Source organism: Vespula vulgaris, chromosome 9 (assembly GCF_905475345.1).
Source record: "Vespula vulgaris chromosome 9, iyVesVulg1.1, whole genome shotgun sequence".
Taxonomy (NCBI): Eukaryota; Metazoa; Arthropoda; class Insecta; order Hymenoptera; family Vespidae; genus Vespula; species Vespula vulgaris.
Genome location: NC_066594.1, coordinates 2,657,389 through 2,681,909, shown reverse-complemented (window position 1 = coordinate 2,681,909; position 24,521 = coordinate 2,657,389). Strand labels below are relative to the sequence as shown.

General features: G+C 29.3%; 3 protein-coding genes across 8 annotated transcripts in view; 2 read left to right on the top strand and 1 right to left on the bottom strand.

Annotated features, from left to right (window-relative positions):
* The window catches only part of LOC127066137 (uncharacterized), a 33,270-nt gene extending 27,227 nt beyond the window's left edge, over positions 1–6,043 (top strand). The window contains exons 3-6 of the mRNA XM_050999500.1: positions 152–210; positions 885–1,222; positions 1,890–2,198; positions 4,998–6,043. Of these exons, the coding sequence (XP_050855457.1) occupies positions 152–210; positions 885–1,222; positions 1,890–2,198; positions 4,998–5,006 (715 nt within the window). The 3' untranslated portion in view covers positions 5,007–6,043. The remainder of the gene's footprint in view (positions 1–151; positions 211–884; positions 1,223–1,889; positions 2,199–4,997) is intronic.
* Positions 6,044–8,469: 2,426 nt separating this feature from the next.
* LOC127066149 (putative SERF-like protein) lies at positions 8,470–10,878 on the bottom strand. The gene is made up of 3 exons (XM_050999517.1): positions 9,965–10,878; positions 9,154–9,265; positions 8,470–9,024 (listed from the first exon to the last, which is right to left on the bottom strand). The coding sequence occupies exons 1-3, from the start codon at positions 9,969–9,971 to the stop codon at positions 8,946–8,948; spliced, it is 198 nt and encodes a 65-aa protein (XP_050855474.1). The 5' UTR covers positions 9,972–10,878; the 3' UTR covers positions 8,470–8,945.
* A 2,694-nt stretch (positions 10,879–13,572) lies between these two features.
* Positions 13,573–24,336, top strand: LOC127066126 (F-actin-uncapping protein LRRC16A). Of its 6 annotated transcripts, none has more exons than XM_050999475.1 (25): positions 13,573–13,765; positions 14,068–14,344; positions 14,618–14,715; positions 14,793–14,843; positions 14,906–15,099; positions 15,178–15,355; positions 15,442–15,680; positions 15,758–15,852; positions 15,989–16,030; positions 16,434–16,621; positions 16,698–16,775; positions 16,858–17,191; positions 17,274–17,670; positions 17,749–18,067; positions 18,132–18,245; positions 18,324–18,529; positions 18,629–18,716; positions 18,790–19,014; positions 19,153–19,173; positions 19,304–19,445; positions 19,529–19,778; positions 19,864–20,573; positions 20,668–20,907; positions 21,094–21,158; positions 21,514–24,336. In XM_050999475.1, the coding sequence occupies exons 2-25, from the start codon at positions 14,308–14,310 to the stop codon at positions 21,625–21,627; spliced, it is 4,425 nt and encodes a 1,474-aa protein (XP_050855432.1). In that variant the 5' UTR covers positions 13,573–13,765; positions 14,068–14,307; the 3' UTR covers positions 21,628–24,336. The 6 variants fall into 6 exon arrangements, with proteins under 6 accessions (XP_050855432.1, XP_050855433.1, XP_050855435.1 ...); XM_050999476.1 differs by having other exon boundaries at positions 13,592–13,765; positions 19,538–19,778; XM_050999478.1 differs by lacking the exon at positions 15,989–16,030 and having other exon boundaries at positions 13,595–13,765.
* The last annotated feature ends 185 nt before the right edge of the window (positions 24,337–24,521 follow it).

The following is a 24,521-nucleotide window of genomic DNA, read 5'->3' as shown; positions in this document are numbered from 1 at the left end:
GTTTACAGTTGATCTCTTTGAGATCTCCTACTCAGGTTCTCAGGATCATCGATGAATTTTGCAAAAGTAGAAGCGTCTCATTAGAGAAACGATTTTTTTTTCTCTTTTTTTTTTCTTTCCTCCCCGAACAAACCGATCTTTCCTGTTTCAGTAAGCAGGCTGTATTCGACGGGAAGAAGGCCATTAGAGGAGGCATACCATTTGTCTTCCGTAAGTATAAAATACGAAAACAAAATAGATCGTTTCGGTCACTGCAAATGCAACTTAGAAATGGTTTAAATGTTGAAAAACGACGATGCAATATGAGAGAAATAACAAAAAAAAGGAAATAAAAAAAAATTAAAAAATTCAAAGGAAAGAATAGTTAAACGATTAAATATTGATTTTCGCCATCACGTTTTACAAGAAAAATAATCTCATCTCGTTTCATTTCGTTTATATTTTTACACTGGTATATCAACGTCCTTTCATTATTAACTCTATCGTTTTATTCTCGTCGACATACATACATACATACATATATATCTATGACTGTGTCTATGTAGATCTTGAAAAATCAGTAAAAAGATCTCAAATAAAATGTTTTTTTTACGCCATTTCATTTTGATAATCATTTATTCATTCTCGATCTCAATATTTTGTTATCTCTATTATTAATGATTATTTAATTGGCCGAATTTTCTTTTTCGTGAAATATATGTTATAACATTATTCCAAAAAATAAAAGAATTAAAGTTCACAGACGCACGACTGACTACATCTAATCTCAGAATGAAAAAAAAAAAATGAAAAAATAAAAATCATTACTGACAATTTACGTGGGGTGAAAAAAAAAAGACAAAAGAAAAAGAAATCAAAGGAATTACAAGAATAAAAATTTTCAGCACAATTTGGACCGTGGACATTTGGCCCACCCCATGGATTTGCCAGGATCGTTCGTTGGAACGTCGAAAAATCGCCAGAACGATTGCCTAGCGGAGACGTCGAAGCAATATTCTCGATAATGGATAGCGAATTTACACGGTCAATGTGGAACTACTCATTCAGATTAACGTACAGGTTAATTCTACGAGAGAAAGAACTTCACTTCCACATTGGCGTATATAATCCCAGCAAAGATCATACCTTTAGCTTTAATATTTTGCTACACACCTATTTCAAAGTTCCAGACGTTAGAAGATGCCAGATTACAGGATTGCACGGATGCACATTTATTGACAAGGTAATCGATCATTTTTTTCTTCTATTTTCTTTCCATCATTTTCGATCATTTTCAATCTTTCGTATATTTCTTAAAATAGTTTTCTTTAAGACCTATATTAAAAAATTTATTGTCAACAATGATCGCGAATCCATTCATAAATCTATCGACAATAATCAAAATTATATTAAATAACAATGTTCGTTAAAAATTCTTCTTATTTATTCATTGATCTGTTGACGATAATCGAAAAATTCAATATACGTATATATCGATGTTAACTAAAAACTATTTTTATTCATTTGTTATCATAAAATTAATCCTTATCGTTCCAAATATATATTATAGCATATCAGCCAATCTATTTCAAATATATTTTCTAAATTTTAACACGCTAAAGAAAAATATATTACATAATTTTTATAATATGATTGTTAATTATTAAACATGGTTTTAAATGAAAAGAAAAAAAGCAAAGTAGTTGATAGTAGTCGTGATTAAAGTGATAAGGATTAAATACATGAAAACAATATAACGAATTAAATAAACTAAAAAATAGGTATCTACATAATTCGAGTATTAAACGAAATAATCATAATCTATACATAAATTAAAAAAAAAAAATTGAATCAACTTGTAGTCGGTTTAATTTCAAATCGACCATTGATAAAATTAAAATTATATGTAGACAAGGGACAACCAGATTTTTCAAGAAGGTCGTGACGTGGTGACAGTATGCGAATGGACCGATAGAATCTATCAGAATACGCAGGGTGAGCACATCATCACGAACGTAGTTTCCGGAAGGAAGATGCGCGTACAAAAGTACAATTTTCCGGATACGGTAGTTTCGAATCCTTGGCAAGAGAAGGCTCGTGATATACCAGATTTTGGAGACGATGAATTTCCTAACATGATATGCGTCGAGAGTGGACACGTCAGTAGTCCGGTGATACTTTTACCGGGCATGACTTTTGAAGCCAGCCAGATATTGCAGGTATTATTTCCTACGCAAATATTAAAGAAAGAAGAAGAAGAAGAAAAAATATATAAAGATTATACGATATTCGAAGAATTTCTGTGAAATATTATTATCGATCAAATAACTGATAATTTAATATTCATTTTATTTTGTATTTTTCTTATTTTCACGTTTATTCGTTAATAATAAATATTTATTTGAGAATTGATATAAAATATTCACATAACAATTTTTTTTTATTTTTTTTTTTATCATTATCATAATCATCGTCATCATCATCATCATCATCGTCGTCGTCGTCGTCGTCGTCATTATTATTATTATTATTATTATTATTATTATTATTATTATTATTATTATTATTATTATTATTATTATTATTATTATTATTATTATTATTATTATTATTATTATTATTATTATTGATTTCATTCGTATTAATTAAACTTGATTGTCGATGTACTTAACAAATTGCCAATTAATTAAGATCTCCTCATTAACACATATATATCTATCAGTATCTTCACATATAAATACTCATGGTTAAAATATTTTTATTATATATTTATACACAAATGAAATAGAAATATGCAGTATATGTGTTAATTATTGATATTGCTAGATTAATAAGTGATAATTTAATATTTAATACTTTCTAAATATTTAGGATCGTGACAGTTTAAAAATAGTTCATATTTCTTTTAAACACTTATAGTTGTAAATACTTGAAGAGAAAGTGTTTAAAAAAAAATTCATTATTTTCAAAATATCGAAAAAAATTTGGCGACATTATTATTATTTCCATGAAAAATCATTAAACAAATTTACTGTCGACGAAACTTCAACCACCAGATTAATCCTTTCAATATCGTCGAGACTTAACTCGACGTATAGGTCTTCGAGCTCGTTAAACTTCCCCTCGTTAAGCTACTCATGGCCACGTATGGATGTCTAATTAGTCGCTGCTCTTTTCAAAGGCTAGCCGATAATTACTTGCCTATCTTTGGATCATACTTGTTCTCTGCTTTGGCGGTGCGTTAATGATTAAAATTGAACTTTAATCAAAAGCACCAAAAACATGTCGTTCCCACAAATTTGTCAAATTTGAATTTGTCTCCATCTTTGTCTTTGTCTTTCTCTCTTTATTTGATTCATTTCTTCAGACATTCCTAAATAACTGTTTAATGAAAACTTGAATCATTATTTACTTCGAATCATGTACATCCTTAATCAAACAAAAAATTATTTAACAAGCACGTTTTAATTTGATCACTGATAAAAAGATTATCAATCAAAATATAGACGATGAACCATTAATAGAATTATATAAGAAAAAAAATATGTAAGTACAAAAAGAAGTCATTCATGGATTGCGATTAACATTATTGAAGAGAGATATGAGAGAAAAAATATGTGAAATTAGTTGTACAAAATTATTGATGTTGATTTTAAAATCATCTCATTGATTATATCAATAAAAATATTCTAATAAAAAAAATGAAAGGAAAAAACGTTAAACATATAATTTAAAAATAAATCAAAATTCTCTCGAACGTTTGAAATCGTTCAAAATATCGCATCATCTTCATTCGATTATAACTCTTATCAATAATATAAGAGGACATTGTTTTATGAATCGATTCGAGCCGCGTTCGATCCTTCTTTTGTTTTCCCTTTTTTGCTCTTCTCGAATATACGAAAACGAGAATATATTTCTGAGAGAGTGTGCAATAAAACACGTTTGCACGAACGTATCAGATTCAATCGATAAAACCATAAAACTCTGTTGAAAATGTACGAGGGCAATTTTGTATTCTTTGATCCACCATTGTGTGCGCCATTGGCGATATCCGCCATTTTTGACGTATCTACCCGCCGCCATTTTCTTTCGAAAAGATGCGATACGAACAGACAAATCACACTTTGCGTTCTACCAAGCCGTTTGGATATTTTTCCTTAAGCTTTTTACTTCTTCCTACGACTAAGCGCGCTGGCAATGACAAATATTCTCAGATAACGTAACCAGTCGTAAAAAGCTTGTATTTGTCTTCGAGACTGCTCCTTTCTTCTTATTTCTCTTCTTATTCTTCTTATTCTTCTCGAATGACATTCTGATTCGTCGCTTTTATCAAGATACAAAATTTTTAATCGAAAATGTTACAAGAATTATGGTGTTTCTAATAGAGTTGATGGGTTTATATATATATATATATATATATATATATATATATATATATAAGAGTATAAGATTATAAACAAATCTTATACTAATCATATTTTTTAATTTTTTCGCGATGTTCAACTAATAAGAACATAACTTTCAAAGTTCTGAACAATCTCGTAGACGATGATTGGAAGTTTCTGAGAAGGATGAAATTCGAAACGCATCTTCTCAGTTTGCATTTGCGAACGTGTACAAATTACCTTCGCCTCTAACAAGAGGCTTCCTCGTTCCTCGTTCTCTTCGAAAAATGAAGAGAAACGATAAAAATCAATTATAATATCAAATAACAATTTTCGATACTTTCGTAATAACAATTATTATTTGCTATTACTGATATAATAAAAATAAAAAAGAAACGAATAGTTTTTTTATATTGTAAAATAAATTATCAAAATAAATAATCAAAAGAAAAAAAGTTTGATATATGCAGGTACACATATAAAAGATGATGTACGAATAGAATAATATATAATATATTAATAAATAATAATGTTCAATAAAAAATTATTAAGATATACTTTTTAGATAAGTGATACATGATAAAAAAAGAGGAAAGAAAAATAATGTAAAATTTGATATACGTTTGACAGGTGATGTGAGTAGAGGGTGGACCAAGTTCTCACGCAAGCAGTGCTACCGGCAATAGCGGTGCATTGCTTCCGTCCGTCGTCTCCTCAGCTTCAGGTACGACCGTTTGGTCGAGCACCAATCCAGGTTGGCGTTACATGCCACCACCACCACCACCACCACCTCCACCACCACCGCCACCGCCTCCACCACCGTCATCACAGTCAGCAATCTCTTCCGCGCATTCAACTCAACATCATCTCTCGCAACAGCAACAACAACAGCAACAACAGCAACAGCAGCAACAACAGCAACAACACGCACATCATCACCATCATCATCATCATCATCATCATCATCCACCTCCTCCTCCTCCTCCTCATCACCATCAACAACATCATCAACATCATCAACATCCCTCGCAACTACATCCTCATTGCATCGCTCAAACTTGCACCATTTGCTCTCTCAATCTCTAAATCATTCAAATACGAAATTTTTTATATTATTTAATCGCATAAACTCCTTCGTAATTAATTTTGCAAGCAATACGAAACTCGTCGATGGATTTCTCAAACTTATAATAAATTTCTCCTATGCTAGGACGTACGTATATATATATATATATATATATATATATATATATATATATATATATATATATACATACGTACATATATGTTAGGTTGATTCATAAATATAATTAAGAATTTATTGTAATAAGCTTTTTATTTATTTACGAATCAACCTAATGAATATGATATTTTCTCATCAGAATTCTTATATAGTTATTATGAATTGATATATGAATAAGTTTCGGCTTGCTTCTTTATGAATGAACACAATTTTAAACTCGATTTTAAGTTCACTTTTAGTTTCTTTTTTGAATTTAGTAAATAATCCTTCGACTCGAATAATGTTGCGAGGGAACGTAGTATTGTTCTTATCGTCTAAATATTATTGTTCCACTAATAATACTAATTGTAACATTCTTAAAGAAAAAAAAAAGAAAAAACAAAACTGAACAATTTCTCTAAGATCTATTGTATCGCGTGCGTTCCTATTTTAATGTACATTCCAATTGTCAACAAGCATTTTACATATTTCATAGTTTACAATTTCCATTCCACTAAGCACATTCCATTTTATTAATCGTTTTCATTGAAAAAAACTTCCCAATAGTTTTAGCTGCTTATTCGAGATCTCTAGATCTTCATCTTATATTCCTAAATCTATTAAAAATTAATTAATAATCTAAATGTGTGTTGGCGTATTTTCAAAGCGAGAAGATGCATGAAACGAATTTGAAAAAAGAATAAATAAATAAATAAATAAATCTTACTCGCTATTTTCTCGTTAACAATTTCGTTATCACACGTATACAGGGATGGCTTTGTAAAAGCTTGCGCGGATATGTTTCTAATGTTATTAGATTTCAACTGATTTATTTCTCCACGAAAACTTTCCTATAATTATTACTGTAATAATGTGACCGCATCTCCAATGGTTGTACTTGACGAGTATTTTTTGTTCGTAGTTTATATATGTGTATTTCTACTTTCATGACATTTTTCGGCTCGCATGCATTTGTCTCAAGACATAATAATATATCTTTAAAAGGATTATCAATGATTGAAATAAACATAAACGAATAGATGATTAATGAGATAGATCGTTGTCGAGCCAAAGAAAATGTCAGGAAAACATTGCTGTCGTTTTTCTATTCTGCTTCTTCGTTATTAACGACAGAACTGGCTTCATTATGATCGACCTATTACGTATTATAAAACAGTTCACATAGGAGAACATACAATAACAGATATGGTGCTAATATTAAAAATATGAAGTCGTTTATAATAGATAAACGAGAATGTAGGTAAACTCGTAAACACATTAATTCTCTCTTAGAAAGATCTGCTGCGACTTCTCAAAAATAATCTTCTTGCAACATGTTCGCCACATTAACTCTACTTATACATACTTGTGTGAACGTTTCCGTCTTTAGCAAAAAAAAAAAGGAAAAAGAAAAAAAATAAAAAAATAAAAAAATAAAAAATACAAATAAATGAAAACGATACATCATCGAGATAGATATGTAAGGGAATATTTATGCCATAAATACGTGATTATAATATTAACGTAAAAAAAAAAAGAAAAAAGAAAAAAAAATATAATAATTAGAAATCTGTATGGAATACTTGTAAAGATTGTCTATTCGTGAAAAAAGTCCTTGTAGAAGCGAGATGTTTCTTTTTTTGTTAAAAAAAAAACTTTCTTCAACATATTATATAGATTATTTCTTTAATATTTTCGGATCTTTATTAAATATTATTCATGTAAAAAATTTAATCACTCTATCCGTATTCTTAAATAAAACATATTCGCGATTACTCTTATTCGTCATAAACACATTAATACAATTTTTTTAATTTCCATTTTTCGATAAAAAGCAATAGAATTTTTGTATCTGTCATTATTGTCAAACATTAAACGATCCGAAAAAAAATATTCTTAAAGAATCTAATTGATTTAAATCAATTCAATTTCAGACATTTATATTTATATAAAAATAGAGATAGCTTTTTTAATCTTATCGTTTCAATATCATATTGAATCGATATCGAGTCCAATTTTTTATCGAACAAGTTAAGTGCAAAAAATATGTACAATTTAATAGATAAATTAGTAATAATTTTATCGATTATAGCTCCAGAACGAAAAGTTTTTATGTCGCTAATATAATTTGATTGCTATATGGAATTTATTCACATTATAATAAAAATTCATTCTATATACATAAAATTAACTAAGTAATTTAATTATTACATACGATATTAAAGTGCAACACAGTGTGAAATTTTTAAATGTAAAAAAAAAAAAGAAAAAAGAAAAAATATCGTTCTTTGCGTATAACGAATATAACGAATTTTCAACAATAAAAACGGAGATTATCTCTCTGCTTATTCGTGTATTAAAATGCCAAAATATAATTACAATATAAATGGATTTGAATTAACTAGAAGAATTATTGATTGTTTAGTTACATAAAAAGGAAAAAAGAAATAGGAAAAGAGTATGATTATTTCATAAGGGTTTTTGGTCTTTAGAGGCTAGACAATATGTCCATGGTTCAATATAGCATAACATTTCTCTTTCCTTTCCCATATTAGCATTAAGATTTGGTCTTCCACTATAAGATTTATGAGATCATTTGATTCTTAACAGAAATAATGTTTATATTCCAAGTATTTGTAATTATATATAAGAAAATTTCAGAATTATACAATAAAATAGTATGTTAAAAATGTACTCTTTTGGGAAAGTGCAATAAAATGTAAAAAAAAAAAAAAAAATAATAATAAATTAATCGTAAAGCTCTTAAAAAATCTTTCTACTAATATACAATAACGCTTTAAATATTTACTTTTCATAGTCTTAATTTGGTAATATACTTATTATCAACACATAGTAAAGGGAAGTAATGTCACATATTGATTTCGAATATTAATAAATTTGAATAATTTATTATAAGGAAACGACAAACATACATGTCCTTTCTCTTTGTCGTTCTGTGCTTTCATTTAATTACACAACATATTAAATAACTGAAGTTTAAATTTACACAAAATTATTACTACAAGTATCATATTATTTAATTAATACCCTTAAAGTCTACTCCAGTCAAACAGAGTTCCTTTGACCATCAAGATATAGGTAACAATAGTTTTATACATATTGACTATTATTACGAATAATATGTAAAGAACATCACGCAGAGCTAAATCCTGTTATACATCATGATGTTACATACAGAGAATAATGAAGAAATTCTCTAAGATCAAAGACATTGTGTACTCTTTATGTGCTCGCAATAGATGTAACTTTGATGCTTTATGATCGTCAATTTTAAAAACATACTTGCAAAGTTTGATTCCGTCGTTAGTAAAAATTTACAGATAGTTTTTAAAAAGTTATCTCGCAGCTTGTTTAGTCTTCTCTTGTTGCTCTTGTTGTTTTTTGAGTTGTTTTTCTCTCATTCGTTCTGCATCTCTGCAATATCACATCATTAATACCAATTGATTACTCACAATATATATAACAACTTATGTTTTTCATTTTTGTGATTGCTCAAAGCTCCATCATCAGCAGATAAAAGTAAAAAAGAAATGAATAACCTACCGTGCCTTTCGTTGTTCTAATGAAAGACCTTTATTGCTTTCCTGCTCAGCAGCAGCTTTTTTAACAGTTTTCTTCATATTCTTAGCTCTCGCTAGTTCACGTTGATTTCCTCCTACATTCAATAATTCAAATCATACTTATATAAATGTATATGTATATACTATATTTAAAATACACACACAGACATTATGTTTCATCCTACAAAAAATACACTATTATCTTTTATACTAAATAACAGTAGATAATTCAATTGAACCCAGAAAACATAATGATACGATGTTTCAATAAATCTTTGAAGAGATCATCCTAAAAATCGAAATTACTTTAGGACTTTTCTAGAACATTCAAACTTTCTCCGTGCTCGAACGAACGACGAATTTCGATAAAACAAACAAAACCACCACAGATTCTATCATAAAATTTATTATTCGCAATAATAATTACGACGTAATTGATGGTTAAGACTTAAAAAAAAAAAATTACAAATACGCCAAACACAAAAACTCAAAATAGCTAGTCCTAATCTATCGCTGTACGGTTAAAAAAGAACTCTGTAATCTCGAAGAAACAATTTCGTCGCAATTAAAAAATTCCTATAAAATATAATATACGACGAATAAATTTGTTTAAGAGAATTTAATCTTAAGAAGATTATTGACGAGCATACCGTGATTATTTGATTTACGTGACAATAGTACAAACGTGAATAAAACAGAACATATCGACCTCTGATTCATCCGTTAATTCGGCCGTCTCTTTCCAATATATCATTAAAAATCTTAAAAGAATATATAATTAGCAAAAAACTTACGGGTCATTTTTTTCTTAGTTCTTGATCTCCGATAAACAAGTACTTGAAAAATTTGATCAAGTCGAACGGTGAAAAAGCACCGCTATAATTCGTCTGCCACCACTATGGCTATCACTAACACATATACTAATTTCTAAACCAAAATAAATGACTTCATCCAGTGGCACGATCCTTTCGATATACAAAAGTACTACTTGTAAAGATATGTCTCGGAGTAACCAACGAACACATACGAAAATACGTACAGAAATGTACGAATTTTAATACCACAATGTTCCATAGAGGCGCTGCTATCGTTACGTCGCTCGCACCCTCTAGCGATCAACGTTTGAAACAAAAAATAATAATGCAGAGTTTCTCAACTTTCTTTATCAATTTTGTTCCTATCTCGTTAGATAGTATCGAATATTTTTCGATTAGAATTTTCTATGATTGGAAAAATTTCGTTGATAGGATAAAAATTAACCTATTAACATATTAACCTATAGACATACAATGGAAGGCATTTTGATCGAAGATAAATTAATCTAAAATTTAAGTTGAAAGAATACATTGAGTGATAATCGCAATTAAAGGGTTATCGAAGTAGTTATAAAATGCTTACGGATATTCACTACCTTTCGTTCTTACCGTATATGACTTCAGCGACAGATACGGACAAAATATAAACTACAAACGCAATAGGGAAACACTGTTCTCTGGATTATTGCATCATGTATAAGCCTATATAAGTTATACTCTCTCCTACACACAACCTGATAATCGAATTAATGTGACAGAAATTTTTGTATATAGTAAAAAAAATAGTACATTTGACAAAAACAAGAAACAACCATATAGCAAAATAATACTCCCCTGAAAACAGATTAGTTGAAAAATATTTATTAATTGTACAAACTTTATTTTTTGTTTTTAGGTTAAATTTATACAAATAACTAAAAGGATGTAATATATGTAAAGATAATAGCAACAATAAACCAACGTTGAATCTACTCTTTTATATTATCATTGTTATTTAAAGATCAAAGAAAAATTTAAGTCTGTAAAAAAAAAATGTTTTCTTCTTATTAAAACCTTATACCTATACAAGTAGTTATATACAAGTTATAATAAATAATTATGTATATATCAATATTAACATATAACGATAATAAAAAAAATTATACCTTTTCAGTGCATTTCCTTAAAAAAATTATTTTAGAATTCTCTTATATAATATATAATCTATTTATCTCTAAAAGTATTAATCAGATTGAAAATCTTTTGGAAACGCACTGAAATATGCAGCCATTCGCCCGGTAGTACTTGCATCGAATTAGATTTCGATATTTCGTAAGTAATACCGACCCAGGTCCCACCACGTGGAGGTTGCTGCATCTGGAGACCCACGTGCTGACGATGACTCTACTCTAAAATCTACATTTCAAAAAAATACGAATATCCATGACGAAGGGAGATAAAAATATTTAAAAACGTCTTTTGAAATATTCAAAGCGGAAATAATTCTAAACGCGTATGAAACAAGAAGACCCTAATTCACGAGTAAATCTAAGAAATTTATTCGTGATCACTCAATGCACTTTTACTAATTAATTACAACTAATCACTCGTGCCGATTCGGACCTTTCATCCTCGACATGATTGAGTGATCGGACGGATTTAAAAATTAACTCACTACTTAAGAAGTTCTGCGATGGCTCCAAAACACTCGTCCGCGATTTAGATCGTAATTGAAGGTGAATGAATCGTAGCTGATTGAAAATGAGATAGGTCGATATCGAAGTTAATCGAGATCCTCTTCAGTGATGCACTGACTCTAATTCGCGGTAGTTATTTATTAACGAACGATCACTGAATTTATTTCCAGAAACTCTATTATCTTTTGTAAATACAGTCTGTGCGACTGTTAAATATGCAAAGTACTTTACAAACACTGACTCTAACGACTGCATTGCGCGCAGTCTATGCAAAACACTTATGATTTAAATCGCGAAACGCGAACGAACAAACACTGCTTCTACTTCGCGATATTTTTATTTTAGCGATACAAACACTCGATTACTTCATTGCTATTCGCGTGATTGCAATGAGGCTCTGAAACAGAAAAATACAAATACAAATAAAATAATTAGTATCACTGTTATAATAAGAAAGTGTAAAAATGATTCTTGAAATGTACGATATGGAAATATACTTACTTTAAGTCATCGTTGATACTTGCAGGAAAGACATTCTGAGAACTGAATCAATGAAAAGTTTTTGTTTACGTGAAGAAGCAACGATCGCACATTAAACTTTTAACTTTATTTAATTATTAATTCAATTCTATTTTATATTTAATGCGTCTTTCGAACTATGAAATGTTTAAATAAATGTGCTATTGTTTAAATATTAGTTAATTAAACGTCACAAACTACTCAAATTATTATAAAATAATCCAAAGTATAAATTATTTAAGGTTAACCGAACTAATTACGAACTACGTTAAGGAACGATTTACGATGTGTACTCGTGAGAATGGAAAAGGGAACTAAACCGATGGCTGACTACGAAGGTCGATACAATACTTGTTTTTGTTGATATTAGATGAACGTGTCGATTCCTGTTCAAGATTTAACTGTATTGAAATATTCAATTAAAATTATTTTATATTCGACGGAATATTACGACCTGTGATAATATTTAAACAATTTTATAGATTTGATTATTACACATAATTGTTATGTAACTATTAATAACTAATATAATTCACTAATGCTATAGATATCTTATCGACATATCGACTGATCTTGAAAATTTTTACTTAACCACATACGAGTAAAATTAACTTATTTAATATTAAAGTGATCAAAACTATTAACTTTATGGTACTTAAACAATTATATGATTATCGATTTAAATATGAATTATACTTTATTTCTATATATACACTTTACATTATTAAAACGAATATGTAATAATTGAAAAGGTTATACAACCTATCTACGTGATAACTAATTCTTGAATACCCCACTTCGTCTTCGATTTCTTAATAGAACGTAATATAACTTAATAGTTTCGCAAAATCAATATAAGAATCAATAAGAACCAAAATAAACACATGAGAAAAAGACGGAATAAAAACAAAAAGAAATATATTACGAATTGACGATACAATTGTAAAGCAGAAAAACAAGGTCGAACGACACAGCCGAGAGGCAGACGAAAACAAAAGAAATGCGTCGTTTTTGTATCGTATCTCATCTATATATCTATGGTCACGTGTCCAAATATCGAAGATACGATTTGTTGAGAATTCGCACTATAAAAACTATAATGCGTAGTGCGACGTATGGTACGAAAAAGAAGACAGCGATTTTTCTAAAAAAATATTAGCAATTAAATTAGCTATATTATACCTTGTTCTTTGAAATATATTCTTTCTTCTTTTGTTATTAAAAATCACCATCATCGTGTATATTGTTGGATGTATTTACATGATTCATATAATATTTAAGTATATGTACATTTTTTCTTCTACATCTTATCATTATATTTTGATATTATATATTGTTATTAGATTAGTAATAGTAATAATAAAATGCATTACTTCTACAGAAGAAACCACAGAAAAAAATAACACTGGGAATTCTTCCTTAATCGTCTAGTTCACGGAAACAAGTCACACACCATGTAAAGCGTTTATATGAAAATCAGTAGTGGGAGTACGAGCTTCTTCTCCTTTGCCGCAAAGTTCGAGAGGCGCCACTGTACCAAACTTTGTTTTCATGAAAAATGTCGAAAACAACGTTTACGCCAACAGTGAGTCCTGACCTAATTTTTATTATATTTTAATGATTAAGATATCATTTTAAAGACAAAAGTTCAAGCAAGGACATGGCTTTTTCGAATTTTTGGAAAAGCTTTATTTTTATGCATAAATCATTTTCGAAGGAGTATCTTTTTTGACACGATTTTTTTCAAAGAAAATTAAGCTTTTTCAAGGATTTGAAAAAACTGTTTCTTCATTTAAACATTCATTTGTAAATCGAGTCCTTGTTCATGAAAATCAGTTGAAGAATTACGTCTATACTCATTGTTGACATAAACCATTATAAAATCAGGGATGATAAACAGCCTTAAGATTTTTATGAAAGTAAGAAACGAACGGAACGGAATGGTATGGAATCAATGGACAGCAGGCAGGTGCCAACATGGCGATTGTTGCGCTCTGGACTTGTGCGACATCGCCCTGCATAATGATATCGTTTTAAGTGCTTGTAAAAGCAGTGGAAATAAAGTGACAAGAAAAACAATGTCTTAAATGGCTCGGGATATATGGAAGACATATTAAGTTTAGCAAGATGTCAACGAGATCGCAACTCACAAAGGATTTAAACGGTTAGTCTCGTTTACAATGTTTACGTTCGCATAAATCAGTGATCTGTCATCTCTCGTATAGGTACATGCGTGTGATCGGAAAGACCGGTGATTCATTGAAGAATATATTCGTTCTATTTATAAAATTGATTTCAATTTAATTCTCATATTTTAAAACACGATTTTCACATATATATATTTTTTCTTTTTGTATAACTTATATATCTATGTCCAGCAATCCAAGATTTTCGTATTTTTGCGTATATAACGTCATGAATAATTCATTGTTTACAGAATCGGTGAAAGCGCTACTTGGTAAGCATGTCAAGATACTGCTAAAAAATGTTGTCAAGTTAGAAACTAAGCCAGATAAGCAAGAAAATCGTGTTCTTGTGAGTATAATGTAAAATGTTTTCATAGATTCAATAATTTCAAATTTTCACTCGTTCATTAATATCTCTCATTTCAGGTATTTTCACCATGCCGTCTTTTTCTTTTAACGGCCAAAGTACCCACAAGGGTAAGTTTCTTTTTTTCTAAATTCAATTATATCTAAATTTAATAAATTATAATACTTTCTAGATCGACTGCCACTTCCATTATCTAGAAATAGTATCTATAGAATCCAAAAGAGCAAACCAATTATGTTTAACAGTAGGAGAAAGATTTTACAATTTTACTACAACCAGTGTGGGTGCAGATACTACCGAAGTCGATGCGATGATCGAGGCCTTACATACTGCAATTCGCAATATCTTTCCTACAGTACCATTAAAGTATATATTTATTAAATGAAATAATTATTTTCAATATTTTTTACACAAGTATATTCATATTTATATTTTCTTTAATAGTTATATTATAAGAAAGATAGAAGTAATCCCAGCAAGCAGATTACAAACCATAAGAGGTAGTGAATTAGCTAGGAGCACAGAAGCAACAAGACACACTGGGCCTTGTGGTGGGTTTTCCACTCAGTATGCATGTATGTGTGATTTACATGGTGTACCATATAGAGAAGAAGTTGCCTGGGTAAGACTAACTGTACTCTCCCTCTCTCTCTCTTATATAATAATAAATATGTATGTATTTTATGCACTGACAATATGAAATTTTAGGATGTAGACACAATATACTTATCCCATGATACCAGAGAACTTAATTTAAGGGATTTTGACCATTTAGATCAAAAAGATTTGGTACCAATAATATCAGCCTTGGAATATAATACATGGTTTACAAAATTGAGAGCATCTCATCTTAAATTAAGCCATGAACCACTCGAAAGATTATTGCATGTTATGCGTAGGTCACTATCCATTCAAGAACTCTATCTGGATAATCTCGGAGTTAAATGGTAAGAGTCTGATTGAAATAACAAGTAGAAAATATTCCCTTTCAAAAACACTTATAAACATTAGATTTCCTTTATAGGGATTTTGCACACAAATTGTCATTAGCCTTAATTTCTAATGCTAATACAATGTTACAGACAATAGATCTGTCATATAATATGATCGAGGACAAAGGCAAGTTTCATCTAGGCACTAACATTTTTTATCTGCAGCTTATGTCTTTTAGTACATCCATTTTTGTGCATTGACCTTCCCAATATTTATTCATATGTACTGGAATCCCTCTGTATGTAATTTTATATTTTTGTAGGAGCATCTAGCTTGTGTGGGATAATTGCCAAGTTAATGCAAGGTGTGCAAATAACCACGTATTTTTACTAGAATTAATACCTATCAGTAGGGTTTATAATTTTCATTCCTTTTTTTTATTTATTAGTACACGTAGTGTGTTGCAATGTTATAGTGATTATGATTATATAATTTAATATAAGTTATAAAAAGAAAACTGCATGTTTCACAATTTGCAATAGTAGCTGTACTAACTTATGTGTTAAAATTATTTACATTTTTATAAATTTTTTAATTTTCTACTTTGTTGTAACAGAACTGCATCTTAGATTCTTACATTTTTAGCAACTTATACAATATGCAATATAATACAGTAAAAAGCTTATTGATGGCTGAGCTACGCAATATGATGATTGAAATGTATGTAAAGTTCACCATAGAATATTTATGATAATTTATATTTTAAGGAGCTACACATTTAAGTGGCCCTATTGGAAAATTACCAAAGGGATTACAAAAATTGAATTTGGCTCACTGTGGATTAACTGGAAAAGGCATTGGTCAAATAGCACATGCATTAAGTTTAAATAGGAGTATGCCAACTAGTCTGCAATACTTAAATCTTTCAGAAAATACTTTGAAAGATGATATTAATGTAAGTTTATATATTGAATAATTTTTTATATCTCTATTAAATATCGTTATTTAACAAAAACTTAATTTAATTACAGAATTTATGTAACTTTCTGGCACAGCCTAATAGTTTAACACATTTAGATCTTAGCGGTACAGATACTACCTTAGAATGTGTAAGTATAAATATAAGATTTAAAATATTTTTTTTCACAAATTTTAAATAGGAAATTCATTATTCATATAATTTTTTTATAGCTATTTGGTGCTTTATTGCGAGGTTGTGCAACTAATCTAGTCCATCTAAATGTTGCTCGCAATTCTTTTTCAAGTAAAAAGACCAAAGAAATACCTCCCAGTTTTAAGCAATTTTTTACAGCAACACTTTCATTAAAGTACTTAAACATCTCTTTCTGTAAATTACCTCTGGAGGCATTAAAACATTTGTTACTTGGTTTGGCATGTAATGAAAGTACAGTAGGTTTAGAACTTGATATGAGTGGAAATAATTTAGGTTCTATGGGTGCTCATGTTTTGGAATCGTGTATACATGGGGTGAGATGCATAGCATCATTGGATATTTCGGACAGCAGTACGTACGTTCTAAATTCTGTGAATTAATAACTGTTATATAACAATTATATTTGTCTTCTTACATAGATATACATTTTTAGATATGGATGTTGATTTAGCGCAAGTAATAACAGCTATAGGTAAAAACAAGTCTATTAAACAATTATATATGGGTCGAAATACGACTGGTATGAAAAGCAAACACATTGCTGTTGTAATGGATGCTTTGGTTCAAATGCTGCAAGAGGATGATTGCGTTTTACAAGCATTACACTTACCTGATTCTCGTCTTAAATCTGATCTCTATAATTTGATTAATGCTTTGGGAAGTAATACGTGTCTTCATACGTTAGACATAAGTGGAAATCAGATTGGAGATCCTGGTGCAAGATTATTAGCCAAAGCATTGCAAATCAATAATCACTTAAGAACTATCATTTATGATAAAAATAATATTACGCTTCAAGGTTATGCAGATATCGTGCATGCTTTGGAAAAGTAAATTTATTTTACATTACAGTAATCAATTACTATACCAATTCTCGAAACTGTGTGTATTTTTTTATTTGATTACAGAAATTGTAGTGTGAGGCATATGCCATTTCCAATTTTTGATCTACAACCGTGTATGAAAACGTCTGCTGAAAAAACAGAACAATTAGCTAAAAAAATCCAAGACTTGCTGCAAAGAAATGTTACGCCATGTAAATACAGTCATGGACAAGCATTTAGACTTCAGCAAGGTTTTTTGTTAAGTTCTACACAACAGATGGTTGATAGGCTTGTTGTTCAAACTCAGGATACTATCAAAGCTATAGCTGCAGAAAGCTGTGATGCAAATAATGATATTAATTATGCTACTGGTCTGATACAGGATGCTGATAATTCTAAACAGGTATTAAGAAACATTATAATTATTTATGAATGTATAAATAATCTAATATATGTATTATTTACAGCTCCTTCCAAGATTACATGAAGTACTCCAAAGAAGAGATGAAAATAATCCAATTGAGTTAAAATTACATGATATGGCAAACGAACTTCACAAAGTTGTTACCATGTACTTAGAGGTATTTTTTTTTAACAATTAAAAAAATATATAAAACATTTAAAGAATTTTTATTGAAAAATATATTTTTTTTTTTTAGGATTCATTAGATGCAATGCTTAAATGTGCGAATGAACAATGTCCAACAATACTTTCACAAACAGTAATTAGAGGAGATGAAAGTGAACCTATTGCAGTGGAGGATGATGTTCGTAATATTTGTAAGGAAAAAAATCATATAAGTGCAGAATTTATTCATACAACTATTACAGAACAAGCTGGTGCTGATATTATTAATAGAGTCAAGTAAGACTATTTCATCGTACTATTATACTATGTTGACATTTTTCTATCTGTAATTTTAACATTTTATAATTTGAATTAATGAAAAAAATATTTTCTTAGTGAGTTAAATTTAGCGGTTGCTGCGCATGTATCTGATAGAACCACCGACGAAGTAATCGAATCTTTGTCGCGTAGTTACAAAACTTTGGTGAGTGATTTATAGTTTGTGTATCTTGTATTTTATAATTACACAATATCTATAAAACCTTTTATTCCCACAGATCGGAGATTGTGATAGTCGAACAAGAAGCAGTACTCCAGACGTATTAAGACCAAGTGCAGGTTCCATGAGTAGTGGAAGTGTTATTGGTGTTACAAGTGCAACTGGTGTTTCTATGACATTGCATGGTGGAAGGACTAGTCTTATTTCAGAAGTAGAGTGTCCTCCAGAAACATATTCCTTGGAAAATTCTCTTAGTCATTGTTCCAGTGAACAATCGCCAATGGTAATTTTAATTTATTATTTCCTAAACGATTTAATCTATTATTCCTAAATAAAATAAATATACAATATGCATATATATATTATATTAAGATAGTTTATATTAATTACATATTGTCGTTACTTTTTTATGTCTGTCTAGAAATTGGATTATTTGAATCTTGTAAGTATAGTAAAAAAAAATAAATGGTACATAATTATCATATAATTATATATTGATGGTTGACAATATATTAAAAATTTGTTGTTGTTGTTGTATAAACTTCTATTGCATTCATTGTTCTTTTATTCAGGCAACTCCGCACTTATCTAATAAACGGAAAAGTTTACATGGGAGAAAATTAAGACCAAAATCTGTGGTAGATTCTGTAGAAGGATTGTCAGCAGATGATATACCTGATTTACTTCCATCACTGCCAAAAAGTCAGGCAGAAGGTTCGTTTTATATACGATTTAATAGTATTGGGAATAATAAATTTTTTACAAATAAATGATAGTAAAAAGATATCTTTTTATAGCTATTTCAGAAACTGAACATTCCTTAACAGAATCGTTAGATTCTGTCTCAGAATTACCTAATACTGTAGGTCAACAATTACAACATTTAGTTAAATCTAGGCCACGAAGAACAAAAACTAGAGCACCTACAAGACCAATGTTAAGACCAGATCAACCTGTAGATGGTTTAGCTCTTGGCGAGGGACTAGATGTATTTTTCCGGCCTACTACACCGACTACACCACTTATATCACCTACAAGTGATGATAGGTATTATAAATAGAAAGAAAAATATATATATCTAACTTTAATAATCATCAATTTGCCTTTGTAATTTAAAAATATGTATGTTTAGTTCTTTACATACGTTTCCAACGGATGGGAGTCCAAATTTATCTCTGGCGAGTCATAAAAGTATACCACCTGATCTAGATAAAAAGCATGGATGTAACTCACCGATGTTGAAAACGTTACTTGAACCAACACCACGTTCAAGGTCTAGCGATAACTTAGAAAAATTTTCTCCTCTCGTTGGGAGACGTTCGCAAGGTGATTCACCATTAACCGCATCACCTCTGGCTCGACGAAATACGACAGATAATGCTCAGGGACATGAGAGAGTAATGTCCAGATGTGATAGTAGTAAGGATACATATAATAACAGTATTATGAGTACTTCCGTTGATTCTTCCAAACGTAATACTTTACCAAATATTGGATCAATTCCAACCTCTCGTAATTCTCGAGAATCAGAAGACTGTGGGAAAATATTGCAATTGCAAAATAATACAAATTCGTCATCGGACAAAGACAGATCTAGCGCACAAGCAATGTCTTCTGTTAAATTACGTTCCACTGGTTTTGATCTTCGAAGTCCAACCAACGGTAGCAACACCAAAAATTCATCGGAATCGTCTAAGTCACCGATATTAAAATCTGTTGTTAAAGGAAATAATTCTAGCAGCGATGGAAAAAATAATGGTGCTCTTTTAAAAAATAAACCTATTCCTCCTGCTACAGCACCAAAGCCACGACCTTGGAGCATGGCTGCTGACAGGAAATCCGGTAAATTTTCTAACAATTTTTATATTAATTTTTTGTTTAGATAAAAAAGTAGTCACACAAGTTTATCGCAATAATTTCAATATTAAAATCGCAGGTGAATTTAGCTTATTGAGTGATGGGTCGAGTCCAAATACGTCTGCAGGGAATACACCTGACTCTGGTGATGCTCTCGACGAATCAACTGATAGTGGTGTCAGTGGACCGGCATCATTACCACCTACATTATCAGCAAGCAGTACAGCAAGTTCACTGAGCAATACAAGTGTAGAGAAAAGATCGGTCAGAGAATTGGCAGCTAGTTTAAATAAAGGAAAAGCTGACAAGAAGGAGAATGGTAAAATCAAACATTTTCATAAGATGCATGATCGTTCGGTGTATCGTAACCCTGCATACACTGCTCGATTCGAACATCACTGTTAACCATTATAAAATATTCATTTTTTTTTACAAGCTTTAAAATAGTTTGGAAATGCATGAAAAGCCTTAAAATTCATGAGCCTTGCTGTATATATTATTTTAGAGCATAGCACACCTGCACCATGGAGGTCGGTGCTTCAACGTTCTGCTGACCGACCAGTTACCAAGGTACTTTACGATATTTATTTCTTTTTTTCTATATTTCTGAAGAAAGAAGACAGCTGCATATATCAAAGTGTATTTAGTAATATCTTGTAATACTGATCATTCCTTAAATAATCCTTCAAGCTTTTTATATCATTTCAAGCTATATATATATATATATATACACGAGCATTGTACATCGCCAAACTTTGATTTCTAATTATGCTTGTACCGTATATTTAATGTAACTTAATCTTTTTTTTAACTTTGCCTTGAATATCTCTGCTTTTCTTTTTTTATCATATTGAAATGTATATAGAAATTATTTTTATTTTCATATTATTTTGTTTTTATTCTACGTCGTATTTTTCAATTTCAGGTAACGGAAGCGCCGAAAACGGGTGAAGATTCTCCGTTCAGCTTTAAACTTCGTCGCACTTCGTTTTTACGTGATTCAAATTTTAATTATGACAACGACGTTGTTGACGTTTAACAATGCAGTTCCGTATAACACCAGAATATCGATTTTATGACAGTACGTCAAAAAAAAAAATAATAATAATAATTATATACATAATATTTATAAGAATAATCTGAAACAAGCATTTCTATGAATTGCACAATAAGATAGCACATTGTTTGTTTATATTCGTGCCATAAGAAATCAGACATAACATACATATATATACATTTATTAAATGAACACTTGCATTAGGAACAGGGTAACAAGAGTTTCTATAACAAGTATTAGTCTCCTATTATTATGTCATTAGAAGGTTTTATTGTATATTGTAACAGAATATTACATTTACCATGCAGAGTTAATTTAAATTACTATTGACTACAAATAACAATTGGAACAAATACTTCCATTTAAATCACAGCCAATGCAGTCTGCATTTCTCTAAACTTTTATAGAAAGGGCCTGGTATAATATTGTATATGATATTATCGAAGTAATTTACAAATTGGTAACTTGTTTTAATATTTAAATATTTATCTGTTGTCTTGTACATTTTAGATAAGAGACTGTGTAGTTTAGATAAACGGGAGTGTTCTGGCTGCATAAACAAATAATTTCTATCCTATTGGATGGAGTTTTATAGATGTCAACGTAATAAGTGCCTATTACGTATGATAAAACAAAAAATGTTATTCTACTTTTAATTTTTTGGACAAGATGTATTTGTCTTCCGATGTTTAATGTATGAGTATACAATTGATTACGTTTTTTATTAATGCATTTATCGAAATGTATTGAATTTCTTTTAATCACAGTATTTCAAAAAAGCTCTTGTTTGTTATCCTGAATATAAGCTACATATATGCGCATCATTTTGAATTATTTTGGTCTTAAATTAAAAATCATGCTATAAAATAACTATATATATCTCAAGTTTAAACAAAAAATCTTTTTAACCGGATCATGTTACTAACTTGGTGTTTGGAAATATAATAGGGATTATACAATCACATATACAAAAATATAATGTATGCAAAATATACAATGTAACATCTCACGAAAAGATATAAGAATGTCACATTTTAAGTTGGAAAACATTAAGTAAAAAAACGTTATATAATTGTATTGTGTAACTGTGTTGTATAACTTCATTCTTTACATCATTATAGATAAAGTAATAATCAGGAGAAAGTCATTTATATATATACATACATATTTTTTTTATATTATTATTTTTTCTTTTGCCATGAGGGAGTTGTTAAATATATTGTCTTTTCTAACAAAAAGTATTTAACATATATAATCGTATAGAGAATTGATTGGTTTTTATAGAAAAAGTATATGTATATACATTTGTAAAATAGAAATGCGAAATAGTATCTTAATATACATACGTACATGTTATGTATGTATGTATGTATATATATATATATATATATATATATATATATATATTGTATATTGTATACGTATAGGGTGTCCCGAATATTCTTATACAACCAAGTGAACATGATTCCTTGAATAAAAGTAAATCAGTCGAAATGATAGTATAAATTTTTATCATTATCGTTTTGTATTTATTATTAATTAGGGAATCAAATTTACTACGATTATACTATGATTTTCGTTCCACCCTATGTATACATTTATAAAACAAACAAAACGTAAAAATGCAACAGTTCAAACGTATATTGTACTTTTGTTTGTACTGTTAGCTGTAATCATTGAAAAGTATACTATTGTTATTTACATGGATGCAGTAATAGACAAATCTCTACAAGTTGCATTTTGAAATCCATGTTGCATGTTAACCGAGAAAAACATATTCCTGAACCTATATAAGAAGATAATACAAATCATTGTATCAATATACATTGTTGGAAGGTACATTATATGTCTCCTTTAGGATGACATACATTAAATTTGCATACGTTTAATCTTTAAAATATTAAACTATATTAACCAAGAAGAAAATTCTCCTGTAGCTGTTTAATTCAAATTACGTTCTTTAACCAGAAAATAAGCCAATAATACATTCCATAATAAAATTTTATGACTTATTATATAAATGTAAATCAGTATGATAAAGATTAGATAATTAATGAAATATTTGATAACAATACTTTTAGAGAAATAGCAAAAACTAAGGATATAATATGTAATATGATTATAAAAATAGCATTCAGTCATGTACGTGTGTGTAATATTATGCAAGCTCGTAAACAATTTTGCATATGTCATGTTACAGGTGATCTTTTATACTATTAGAATTATATTAGACTATGCAATACAATATTTAGTCAAAAACATGAAACTCATATTTGAAAAAAGGAAAAGCAAAGAAAAAAAAGGCCAGTGGCATTACAAATTTTGAAAAACTGAGTATCAGTAGAATTCAGTAGTTCTGTCACATTGTGCCAAATTAATAGTAGCAATTAATCTTGTTTTGTAAAACTGAAAAAAAGATATATGAATCTAAGTTAGGTAATAACTATTGTAGATCCAAAAAAAATTAGAAAAAATTCACCTGCAACATGAAAGTGATTTAATGTAAATATTTAAAAACTGACTTGGTATGCCTCTGTGCGTATGATGGTGCATGTGTGATATATTTATATATTTTACTCGAATACATTCCTGTATCAGCAACTTTATATACATACATATAGCGTATTTAGTAAGCATAAAGATATAATCCTCCAATGAATAAACTTATCTATGTATAAATTATGAAAAGAATTATGGTTATTTTAATATTGCATTACGATGTAGTTAATGAACAAAAAATTTTTTTTATTTAAGTATTTCATTTGTTCGTCTTATTTATTTTAATATGACAAATTTAATATAATATTATAATCACATAACCCCGAATAGTTCGATGTTCAAAATATCAAAATAACGCGCCATCAAACGTGATTGGT